A 13,365-nucleotide genomic window follows, 5' to 3' on the forward strand; every position below is an offset into this window, starting at 1 on the left:
GAAACAAGGAACTGAGGACCTGAAACAAAGAACTGAGGACCTGAAACAAGGACCTGGGGAGCAGAAACAAGGACCTGAGGCCCAGAAACAAGGAATTGAGGACCTGAAACAAGGAACTGAGGACCAGAAACAAGGAACTGAGGACCTGAAACAAGAAACTGAGGACCAGAAACAAGGAACTGAGGACCAGAAACAAGGAACTGAGGACCTGAAACAAGGAACTGAGGACCTGAAACAAGAAACTGAGGACCAGAAACAAGGAACTGAGGACCAGAAACAAGGAACTGAGGACCTGAAACAATAGGCCATGGACCAGAACAAAGTCAATAATTAGAACCAAGGAACCAGGTACTGGTTCAGACTGATTTTACTTAGAGGGAGCGAGAGAGAGAGAGAGAGCGAGAGAGGACCAAACTGCATGGAGCGATCAAAGGCTCTCTCTCTCTATGGTTGGATGGAGCTCCTCCCCCTCCTCCCTCTTTCTCCCCATCTTTCCTCTCTCTCTGTCCTTAACACACACATTCTCTCACACACACACACACTCACACACACTCACAGGACACTTTTTCTCTCTCACACCTCTCTTGTCCTTATATGGTCAGGCCCCTCCCCCGCAGTGATGTCGTCAGCGGCTGGGAGGAAGACCCGTGGGGTTTTTGGGTTTTGGCGTCCAGTCCTGTGGGGCCGCGGGGCTGAGAGTTTCTGCTGCTGCTGCTGCTGCTGCTGCTGCCTCCTTCTCTCCTCTCCTCGCCTCCTCGTCTCCTCCTCTCTTTGGGGAAAAGAAAAAAGACACTTTGCTTTTTCTCGTTTCGCCGTCCGGACCCCGGCGCCGTCTCCTTGTCCTCTGAGGATTTTATTTCTCTTTTTTCTCCTCCTCCTCCTCCTCCGTCGTCTTCTTCCTGTTTTTCCGCATTCCAACACTTTTGAAATCAAAATAAAAACAACACTTTTTTCACTTTACAGCAAAAACTTGAAATAAATCTTTAGAAAAATTCAAAAAGGACAAAAAGTAAAAAAAAAACCTGCTTCACGTCTTCAACTCATCTGCGTTTTTGCGTCCAGACTTTTCCAAGTGTCCGTTTGTCCCGCAGAGTGCAGCTTTTCTTGTGTTCCTGTTGTTTTTGTGGCGCGGTGGTGCAGCGGCAGACACGGCAGACGATGTTCGGGATCCAGGAGAATCTTCCCCGCGGGAGCACGGCGGCGAGTCTGAAGGAGGAGCCTCTGACCGTGCGCTCGTGGATGCACTCGGCCGGCGTGGTGGACGCCAACACGGCCGCTCAGAGGTAAAGTCCCCTCCGCCCAGAGGGATTATGGGAAGTGAAGTCCCAGAGGACTAAACAGGATCTAAATCCTGATCCTGAACGTGTTCCGTCCCTGCAGAGGAAAAAAAAAAAAAATCAATAAAACAATTATTTATGTTGAATTTGAACAATTTTCGAACAATAAATTTAATGAATTTTCACTTTTTTTTAAAGACAAAATAAAACAAGAAAATAAAATGATTAAATTATCGATCGATTGAAAACAAAACAAACATTTTTAATATGACATTTTTTTTCTTTAAACGTTTTTGACTAAAAGATTGATTTGAGATTAAATGTTTCAATGTTTGAGTAAATGATCGATTATAACAATAATTATTATTATAATAATAATAATAATAATAATAAGGACGCTGAAGGTGAAAGAATAAAAAGTGAAAGTTTCCCTGAAGTATTCAATAATTACATATATAATAAAAACTGCTTTTTATTAATATTCTCGTTCTTTTACACAGATTATAATCTGACGCGTCTTCTCTTCTCTGCTTTGACACAATTTACATCGTGCACACGTCTTTGACATTATTAATATTATATCTACGTCTTTATTGACATTATTAATATTATATCTATGTCTTTATCGAAATTATTAATATTATATCTACGTCTTTATTGACATTATTAATATTATATCTACGTCTTTATTGACATTATTAATAATATATCTACGTCTTTATTGACATTATTAATATTATATCTTTATTGAAATTATTAATATTATATCTACGTCTTTATTGACATTATTAATAATATATCTAAGTTTTTATTGACATTATTAATATTATATCTACGTCTTTATTTGAAATTATTAATATTATATCTACGTCTTTATTTGAAATTATTAATATTATATCTACATCGACTAAGACAACAAACACCCAAATACCGCACTTATGACAAGTGTTTACATTTTGTCACGCACACACTTCCAGCTCTTGTTTGCACATAAATGTTAAAATGACTTTATTGTGATCAATGACATGTTTTATTATTTATTTCTCTTTTGTCAATAATTACACTCTTTATTTTTCTCTGATATTTATGTGTTTTTCCTGTGTTATTTCTTCATCTTTCAGATTAAATGTATTATTATTATTATTATTATTATTATTATTATTATTATTATTATTATTAATAATAATAATAACAGTGATAATAACAATGATAATAAATAAACCTAACGACGACGATGATGAACAGACGTTAAATCTATAATCAATAATTTATAAACTGATCAGCAGCGACTTTCACCTGAGAAAAGTGAATTTATTTTCTTAAACAGAAATAATAAGAATCATCATACAAATGTTATTATGAACAAAATAAAGAAACACTTTTTAACATCAAAATAAAATATAAAGTTTTATTTTATTTTTCACGTCAAAATTCAAACATTTAATAAAAAGATGATTTTACATTTTTATTAAACGTTAAATATGACGAGAAAAAAAGAGACACACGTCCTCATGTCCTAACATCTTCACGTCCTCATGTCCTAACATCTTCACGTCCTAACATCCTCACCTCCTCATGTCTTCACTTCCTACCCTAAAAAAAGTGTCTTAAAAACATCTTTGTCTTTTTGTCTTGCTTTTTAAATTCATATTTGTCTTTGTCTACATGTCCTCGTGTCTTTTTAAAAATACATATTTCTGTCTCTAAATTTCTATTTCTGTCTTTTTTCTTTAAATGTCTTTTTGGTCCATATTTGTCTTTTCTTAAACTTCCTTTTATTATGTTTTTAAAGTAAAATTGTTGATCATAATTTTTACTTTTTACAATTTGTGTGTGTGTGTGTGTGTGTGTGTGTGTGAGTTTGTGAATGTGTGTGTGTGTGTGTGTGTGAGTGTGTGTCGCTGCAGTCGGGGTTAAAGTACATTTTTTAATATTTTAATCTTTAATCATGTCTTGATTATTTCACAGGGATTTTATTGTGAAAGTTTCCTTTGATTTGAGTAAATTAAGATTCAGTCAAATTATAGAAAAAAACTCTAAATCATCAGATTTCATTTTTCACATTAAAAGTCTCTGTTTCATGTTTAGTTTTCATATTATTTTACCATCAGGTTTGTTTTGTTTTTCACATTAAAAGTCTCTGTTTCATGTTTAGTTTCATATTATTTTACCATCAGGTTTGTTTTGTTTTTCACATTAAAAGTCTCTGTTTCATGTTTAGTTTTCATATTATTTTACCATCAGGTTTGTTTTGTTTTTCACATTAAAAGTCTCTGTTTCATGTTTAGTTTCATATTATTTTACCATCAGGTTTGTTTTGTTTTTCACATTAAAAGTCTCTGTTTCATGTTTAGTTTTCATATTATTTTACCATCAGGTTTGTTTTGTTTTTCACATTAAAAGTCTCTGTTTCATGTTTAGTTTTCATATTATTTTACCATCAGGTTTGTTTTGTTTTTCACATTAAAAGTCTCTGTTTCATGTTTAGTTTCATATTATTTTACCATCAGGTTTGTTTTGTTTTTCACATTAAAAGTCTCTGTTTCATGTTTAGTTTTCATATTATTTTACCATCAGGTTTGTTTTGTTTTTCACATTAAAAGTCTCTGTTTCATGTTTAGTTTCATATTATTTTACCATCAGGTTTGTTTTGTTTTTCACATTAAAAGTCTCTGTTTCATGTTTAGTTTTCATATTATTTTACCATCAGGTTTGTTTTGTTTTTCACATTAAAAGTCTCTGTTTCATGTTTAGTTTCATATTATTTTACCATCAGGTATGTTTTGTTTTTCACATTAAAAGTCTCTGTTTCATGTTTAGTTTCATATTATTTTACCATCAGGTATGTTTTGTTTTTCACATTAAAAGTCTCTGTTTCATGTTTAGTTTCATATTATTTTACCATCAGGTTTGTTTTGTTTTTCACATTAAAAGTCTCTGTTTCATGTTTAGTTTTCATATTATTTTACCATCAGGTTTGTTTTGTTTTTCACAATAAAAGTCTTTTGTCCAGTCATGTTTCTTTTTCCTCTTCGTCATCAAGCGTTAAAATCAAACTGTGATTTAAATAAAACATGATCAATATTTATCAAAACTGAAGACCAGCAGCTCGTGAGTGTGTGTGTGTGTGTGTGTGAGAGTGTGTGACTCACCTGTGTCTGCAGTGATGTCATCGATGAAGACGATCGTCTGTAAAACAAATGTAAAAAAAAACGGTTAAATGTCTTATTTGTCCTCTGGGGTCAAAGGCCGTGTTGTGCTAGTTACTGAAAAATAGTAACTAGTCACAGTTACTTTGTAAAAAAAGTAACACATACCTAAAGTAATGCGTTACTGAGAAAGTAACTTTTTTAGGTGAAATAAAGGTTGATTTCAAGTTAATTGTCATCTCAGTTCTGACGTTTTCCTCGACATATGTGTTTTTATCTGTGACATTTGACCATTGGACTCTTGGAATAATAGCCTGATATTGCTAACAAGGGTTAGTGTTAACCCTAACCCTTAACCCTAGTGTTAACCCTAACCTTTAACCTTAGGGTTAACCCTAACCCTTAACCCTAGGGTTAACCCTAACCCTTAACCCTAGGGTTAACCCTAACCCATGGACCTTAAATGGCCTTTTTTAGCGTTAACCCTAACCCTAACCCATCCAAATAAACGATTAAACGTAGCGTGCTGTTGTGCCTGGCTGTGGTCCGTCTGTGTGTGTGTGTGTGTTGTGACTCCCGTTAGCTACCTTAGCTGCTAACTTTGTGGAAGCATGCCCCTCCCCCAGTGCTTCAGCGGATTGCTGTAGCTGTTGTTCGCCGTAGAAAGTATTTTTGAGCCGGGACACAAATGTTGTTTACCCTCTGATCTCCCGCTGAAAATAGCGTGAAAACCTCCACGAGGAGAAACTTCTCTTCCTCCTCTCGCTCGCCGTCACGCCACGCTCTGACCGCTCCAGTCCTCTTCATGGCGCGTGTTTGATCACGTGTGGGACGCGAGAGGGTGACAACCATAGATATACATAAGGCTAGATGTCTTACAGTGGAGTGTCGACCGTCCGCACAGGGCGGCCATCTTGCCACAGTCAGCTCGCTCACACTAACATGTGTTGTAGTGGTACATGGACTTTTTAAATAATGGTTATTAAAAAAGTCCATGCACCACTACAACACATGTTATGGTCAATTAAAAAGTCCATGTACCACTACAACACATGTTATGGTCATTTAAAAAGTCCACGCACCGCTACGACACAAGTTATGGTCATTTAAAAAGTCCACGTACCGCTACGACACAAGTTATGGTCATTTAAAAAGTCCACGTACCGCTACGACACACGTTATGGTCATTTAAAAAGTCCACGTACCACTACGACACACGTTATGGTCATTTAAAAAGTACACGTACCACTACGACACAAGTTATGGTCATTTAAAAAGTACACGTACCACTACGACACATGTTATGGTCATTTAAAAAGTCCACGCACCGCTACGACACAAGTTATGGTCATTTAAAAAGTCCACGCACCGCTACGACACAAGTTATGGTCATTTAAAAAGTCCACGCACCGCTACGACACAAGTTATGGTCATTTAAAAAGTCCACGCACCGCTACGACACAAGTTATGGTCATTTAAAAAGTCCACGTACCGCTACGACACATGTTATGGTCATTTAAAAAGTCCACGTACCGCTACGACACAAGTTATGGTCATTTAAAAAGTCCACGTACCGCTACGACACAAGTTATGGTCATTTAAAAAGTCCACGTACCGCTACGACACATGTTATGGTCATTTAAAAAGTCCACGTACCGCTACGACACAAGTTATGGTCATTTAAAAAGTCCACGTACCGCTACGACACATGTTATGGTCATTTAAAAAGTCCACGTACCGCTACGACACAAGTTATGGTCATTTAAAAAGTCCACGTACCGCTACGACACAAGTTATGGTCATTTAAAAAGTCCACGTACCGCTACGACACATGTTATGGTCATTTAAAAAGTCCACGTACCGCTACGACACATGTTATGGTCATTTAAAAAGTCCACGTACCGCTACGACACAAGTTATGGTCATTTAAAAAGTCCACGTACCTCTACGACACACGTTATGGTCATTTAAAAAGTCCACGTACGGCTACGACACACGTTATGGTCATTTAAAAAGTCCACGTACGGCTACGACACACGTTATGGTCATTTAAAAAGTCCACGTACCGCTACGACACAAGTTATGGTCATTTAAAAAGTCCACGTACCACTACAACACAAGTTATGGTCATTTAAAAAGTCCACGTACGGCTACGACACATGTTATGGTCATTTAAAAAGTCCACGTACCGCTACGACACATGTTATGGTCATTTAAAAAGTCCACGTACCACTACGACACAAGTTATGGTCATTTAAAAAGTCCACGTACGGCTACGACACATGTTATGGTCATTTAAAAAGTCCACGTACCACTACGACACATGTTATGGTCATTTAAAAAGTCCACGCACCACTACGACACAAGTTATGGTCATTTAAAAAGTCCACGCACCACTACGACACACGTTATGGTCATTTAAAAAGTCCACGTACCGCTACGACACACGTTATGGTCATTTAAAAAGTCCACGCACCTCTACGACACACGTTATGGTCATTTAAAAAGTCCACGCACCGCTACGACACACGTTATGGTCATTTAAAAAGTCCACGCGCCGCTACGACACACGTTATGGTCATTTAAAAAGTCCACGCGCCGCTACGACACACGTTATGGTCATTTAAAAAGTCCACGTACCGCTACGACACACGTTATGGTCATTTAAAAAGTACACGCACCGCTACGACACACGTTATGGTCATTTAAAAAGTCCACGTACCGCTACGACACACGTTATGGTCATTTAAAAAGTCCACGCACCGCTACGACACACGTTATGGTCATTTAAAAAGTCCACGCACCGCTACGACACACGTTATGGTCATTTAAAAAGTCCACGCACCGCTACGACACACGTTATGGTCATTTAAAAAGTCCACGTACCGCTACGACACGTTATGGTCATTTAAAAAGTCCACGCGCCACTACGACACGTTATGGTCATTTAAAAAGTCCACGCACCGCTACGACACACGTTATGGTCATTTAAAAAGTCCACGTACCGCTACGACACGTTATGGTCATTTAAAAAGTCCACGTACCGCTACGACACGTTATGGTCATTTAAAAAGTCCACGTACCGCTACGACACACGTTATGGTCATTTAAAAAGTCCACGCACCACTACGACACACGTTATGGTCATTTAAAAAGTCCACGCACCACTACGACACAAGTTATGGTCATTTAAAAAGTCCACGTACCACTACGACACACGTTATGGTCATTTAAAAAGTCCACGTACCGCTACGACACACGTTATGGTCATTTAAAAAGTCCACGTACCACTACGACACACGTTATGGTCATTTAAAAAGTCCACGCACCGCTACGACACACGTTATGGTCATTTAAAAAATCCATGTGTGGACGTTCGACACTCCGGCATTCGACATCTAGCCTTTATATACATCTATGGCAAGTGCTTTGTTTTTCAATTCAATTAAACTTTATTGATCGCTAAAATGTTATGGGAACTGTGTGTCGTTGTAAAACCTCACCAAACAAAAAAACAACGCGTTACATAATTACTTACTGAATAAAGTAACGGCGTTACTAATAACACGAGTCAAAGGTCAAATGTCCTATGAAGGCTTCACTCACACAAACACAGCTCACACATGACAGCGTCTAAAGCAGTGGTTCTCAAACACTGGGTCATGGGAAATTATTTAAACTCTTCAAGACTCCGCTCTCAAACAGAAGTGACATCACAGTTTTCAGTGTTTGTTGATAAATATGTCTGTCTCTCTGTCTGTCTGTCTGTCAGTGGGGTGGGGTTAGCTCGCGCTCACTTTGAGAAGCAGCCTCCGTCAAACCTGAGGAAATCAAACTTCTTCCACTTCGTGTTGGCGCTGTACGACCGCCAGGGTCAGCCGGTGGAGATCGAACGCACCGCCTACGTGGACTTTGTGGAGAAAGAGAAGGTGAGACGCCATGATGGAGAAAACAAACGCACATACACAAACACATCAGTGTTCAACTTTAACTCCACCCCTGAAGGATGAATGCCATGATCACAGAGATACAGGCTCAGAAAACAAACACACCCACACAGAAAAAGACAGATGAGCTGCTTTCATTACATAAATCAAACGCACCTTATCGCTGTGTGTGTGTGTGTGTGTGTGTGTGTCCAGGAGCCGACAGGAGAGAAAACAAACAACGGGATTCACTACAAACTACAGCTGCTGTACAGTAACGGTAGGAGCACTCGTTTTATCACACAGCACAGCTCAGTTTACCAATACAGCATGTTCTCCAACTCTGTGTGTGTGTGTGTGTGTGTGCAGGAGTGAGAACAGAGCAGGATCTTTACGTCAGACTCATCGACTCTATGACCAAACAGGTGAGATGATTGATTATCAGACAGAAGGATTTCAAAATAAGAGCATGCAGCACACACTAGCCGTTTAACTATCACTAACCGTTAACTATCACTAACTAGTTTACTATCACTAACTGGTTAACTATCAATGTTAACTGTCACTAACCGTTAACTATCACAAACTGTTAACTGTCATTAACTAGTTTACTATCACTAACAGTTAACTTTCACTAACTGTTAACTGTCATTAACAGTTAACTATCACTGTTAACTGTCACTGACCGTTAACTATCACTAACTAGTTTACTATCACTAACAGTTAACTATCACTAACTGTTAACTATCAGTAACAATTAACTATCACTTTTAGCTGTCACTAACCATTAACTATCACTAACACTGTTAACTATCACTAACTGTTAACTATCACTAACTGTTTCCTATCACTAACTAGTTTACTATCACTGTTAACTATCACTAACTAGTTTACTATCACTAACTAGTTTACGATCACTAACCGTTAACTATCACTAACTGTTAACTATCACTAACTAATTAATAGAGAACTAGTTAACTGTTCAACATGCAGCTAACAGCTGTTTAGCTAACAGCTTACAGGCTAACAGGCTCCTCCCCCTCCTCCTCCTTGTGCTGCAGGCGATCATCTATGAAGGTCAGGACAAGAATCCAGAGATGTGTCGTGTTCTGCTCACACATGAGATCATGTGCAGGTGAGGAACTGAACCAGGACTATAGGTTCTCAGTAGACCAGGTTCTCAGCAGACCAGGTTCTCAGGTCATCAGGTTCTCAGGTCATCAGGTTCTCAGCAGACCAGGTTCTCAGCAGACCAGGTTCTCAGTAGACCAGGTTCTCAGCAGACCAGGTTCTCAGGTCATCAGGTTCTCAGGTCATCAGGTTCTCAGTAGACCAGGTTCTCAGCAGACCAGGTTCTCGGGTCAGCAGGTTCTCAGTAGACCAGGTTCTCAGGTCATCAGGTTCTTAGTAGACCAGGTTCTCAGTAGACCAGGTTCTCAGTAGAGCAGGTTCTCAGTAGATCAGGTTCTCAGTACAGCAGGTTCTCAGTAGATCAGGTTCTCAGCAGATCAGGTTCTCAGTAGAGCAGGTTATCAGCAGACCAGGTTCTCAGGTCATCAGGTTCTCAGTAGATCAGGTTCTCAGGTCATCAGGTTCTCAGTAGACCAGGTTCTCAGTAGAGCAGGTTCTCAGTAGAGCAGGTTCTCAGTAGATCAGGTTCTCAGCAGATCAGGTTCTCAGCAGATCAGGTTCTCAGTAGATCAGGTTCATCAGGTTCTCAGTAGAGCAGGTTCTCAGTAGAGCAGGTTCTCAGTAGATCAGGTTCTCAGCAGATCAGGTTCTCAGTAGAGCAGGTTCTCAGTAGATCAGGTTCTCAGGTCATCAGGTTCTCAGGTCATCAGGTTCTCAGTAGAGCAGGTTCTCAGCAGACCAGGTTCTCAGGTCATCAGGTTCTCAGTAGATCAGGTTCTCAGGTCATCAGGTTCTCAGTAGACCAGGTTCTCAGTAGAGCAGGTTCTCAGTAGAGCAGGTTCTCAGTAGAGCAGGTTCTCAGTAGATCAGGTTCTCAGTAGAGCAGGTTCTCAGCAGACCAGGTTCTCAGGTCATCAGGTTCTCAGTAGATCAGGTTCTCAGGTCATCAGGTTCTCAGTAGACCAGGTTCTCAGTAGAGCAGGTTCTCAGTAGAGCAGGTTCTCAGAGGTCCTTCACTGTAAAATCACAAGTTATTATTGTTGTTGTTTTCACAGTCGCTGTTGTGATAAGAAGAGCTGTGGAAACAGAAATGAGACGCCGTCAGATCCTGTCATCATCGACAGGTAACACACGCACACACACACACACGCACGCACATACACGCACACACACACACACACGCACACACACGCACGCACACACGCACACACACACACACAGATGTCTGGGGTGAGTTCAGGTGTCTGTGGTGAGTTCAGGGGTCTGAGGTGAATTCAGGTGTCTGTGGTGAGTTCAGGGGTCTGAGGTGAGTTCAGGGGTCTGAGGTGAGTTCAGGTGTCTGTGGTGAGTTTAGGTGTCTGTGGTGAGTTTAGGTGTCTGTGGTGAGTTCAGGGGTCTGAGGTGAGTTCAGGGGTCTGAGGTGAGTTTAGGTGTCTGTGGTGAGTTTAGGTGTCTGTGGTTTAATTTTCCTGATAGTTACAGTCTGTACAGAGTGTGTTAATCCCCCCCTCCTCCCCTTTCTTTCTCTCCCCCTCCTCCTCCCCTTTCTTTCTCTCCCCCTCCTCCTCCCCTTTCTTTCTCTCCCCCTCCTCCTCCCCCTTCTTTCTCTCCCCCTCCTCCTCTCCCAGGAGGAATCACACACTCTCCTTTTTTCACCTCCCCCTTCCATTCCTCCCCCCTCCTCCTCCCCCTCTCCTTTCGTCCTCCCCCTGAGTATTAACTCCCCCTCTTTTCTCTGAGGCTGTGAGAGGAGGACGAGGGGGAGGGGAGGAGGAGGGGTGTGGATGGGAGTGATGGAGGTGAGGAGGTGTAAGTGGATGGTGTGACTGCAGTTCTTTGAAAAGAGAAGTGGTGATGTTCCAGTGGCTGCAATGCATCATGGGAAGGTCTCCTGTGGGCGTCGTCCACTGAACAGGAAAACGCGTCCTTTCAGAATAAAAGTTTGTGATTCTCCTCCAGGTGAGGTTAAAGGGATGTGATCAGATGATCTTCATCTAACAATAACTTACCTATATGTTAATGACATGATTAATATCAAAATGAACACAGATTATGGAACGAAGGCTCCGCCCATTTATGTTAAAGAATCTAAAAAGAAAATTGTTACATATTTGTAATAATTATTGTGATAAAACCATAAAATTAAACCTCATTATTTTAGCAGGATAATTATTATGAAAGAAAGGACTGAGTCGTCTTCCTCTGTGCAGCTGATGATGATGATGATGATGGTACACGCTCTCATCTTCCTCTCTCTCCTGCTGAATACCTGATGTGAGATATTTTAAAGGGGGGGGGGGGGGGGTCTGGAGTGTGCAGGTCTCTGGTGTGTGCAGCGTGGGATTATGGGAGGACGGCGTGCTGTCAGTCAAGCGGCGAGCGTAGGTGTGATGTGGCGCTGGTTTTGGAGGGAATCTCATTACCGGCGTGTTTGGAGGTGACTGACAGCAGAATAATGTTTGGAGCCCCCGGAGGCCAGATGTTAAATGTATGAATGTATGAAGAGCGGCTGAATATAATGGTCACGCACTGAAGAGGGTGACCCTGAACGCACCATCTCATCTGTCTGTCTGACTGAGACAGCTGCACCTGAACGCATCACTGACGTCACCAAAACAACAGTAAACAACAGAAGAGGCAGAATATTAGGAACAGCAGCTGTACCTAATAAAGTGTCCTGACCCCGCCCTCTCTCCTGGCTCCGCCTTCTGTCACACCTGGTTTATACTCAGCTTCTTCTTTACCTCCTCTCCTCCTCCTCAGAGGGCAGTAAAGGAGAAACACAGAGAATTCTATGGATCTAATTGGTATTTAACAGGTGTTTCCTGCTCTGTGTGTGTGTGTGTGTGAGTGTGTGAGTGTGTGTCTTTGTGTATGTGTCTGTGTGTGTGAGACAGCGAGTATTGATCGTCAGTAAGTGTTGCCGGTAGCGATGCATCCCTATTGATTACTGGTTCAAAGCAGCAGAGTGTGTTTATCACTGCTGCTCACACACACACACACACACACACGCGTGCGCACACACGCATGCACGCACGCACGCACGCTCGCACGTGCACACACACACACACACACACACACAGTGTTGGTATGTCAGTAGAACAGCTTTACATTTCATCACATGATAACTCTGTACAAAGGTCTCTCTCTGTCTCTCTCTGTCTCTCTCACACACACACACACAGTTTGATTGACAGCTGTGTGTGCGCGTGTGTTAACGAGGTGTCCGTTAACAAGTTCAAAGAAAAGTGGTCGTCACGGCGACGGCTTCTGTCTGTCAACTGTTTAACCTCCTCTGATGATGTCATGGACTTTACCTTCAGTCATATGTCCGACTCCCTTGTGTCTGGGCCGCCTCCTGAGGACGTAGCACTTTAAAGTGGGAGGAGCCACGTGACTGACAGGCGATGGTGTGAGTGAGTGTGTGTGTGTGTGTGTGTGTGTGCGTGCGAGTGAGTGTGTGTGTGAGTGTGAGTGTGTGTGTGTGTGCGTGAGTGAGTGAGTGAGTGAGTGAGTGTGTGTGTGTGTTTGTGAGTGTGTGTGTGTGTGTGTGCGTGCAAGTGAGTGTGTGTGTGAGTGTGAGTGTGTGTGCGCGTGCGTGAGTGAGTGAGTGAGTGAGTGTGTGTGAGTGAGTGAGTGAGTGAGTGTGTGAGTGTGTGTGTGTGAGTGAGTGCGTGCGTGAGTGAGTGAGTGAGTGAGTGTGTGTGAGTGAGTGAGTGAGTGAGTGTGTGTGTGTGAGTGAGTGAGTGAGTGAGTGAGTGTGTGTGTGTGAGTGTGTGTGAGTGAGTGAGTGAGTGAGTGAGTGAGTGTGTGAGTGAGTGTGTGAGTGAGTGTGTGAGTGAGTGAGTGACAGCTGATATATTGCTCAGCAATTAAAAGTCA

At 41.3% G+C, this 13,365-nt stretch overlaps 1 protein-coding gene across 4 annotated transcripts in view; it reads left to right on the top strand.

The window, feature by feature from the left end:
* Positions 1–1,158: 1,158 nt before the first annotated feature.
* Positions 1,159–13,365, top strand: part of ebf3a (EBF transcription factor 3a) — a 27,821-nt gene continuing 15,614 nt past the window's right edge. For all 4 annotated transcript variants that reach the window (XM_058621716.1, XM_058621718.1, XM_058621717.1 and 1 more), the window contains exons 1-6: positions 1,159–1,283; positions 8,199–8,355; positions 8,569–8,632; positions 8,722–8,777; positions 9,414–9,487; positions 10,539–10,607. In XM_058621716.1, the coding sequence (XP_058477699.1) occupies positions 1,159–1,283; positions 8,199–8,355; positions 8,569–8,632; positions 8,722–8,777; positions 9,414–9,487; positions 10,539–10,607 (545 nt within the window). The remainder of the gene's footprint in view (positions 1,284–8,198; positions 8,356–8,568; positions 8,633–8,721; positions 8,778–9,413; positions 9,488–10,538; positions 10,608–13,365) is intronic.

The sequence above is a fragment of the Solea solea genome, chromosome 21 (assembly GCF_958295425.1).
Source record: "Solea solea chromosome 21, fSolSol10.1, whole genome shotgun sequence".
Classification (NCBI taxonomy): domain Eukaryota; kingdom Metazoa; phylum Chordata; class Actinopteri; order Pleuronectiformes; family Soleidae; genus Solea; species Solea solea.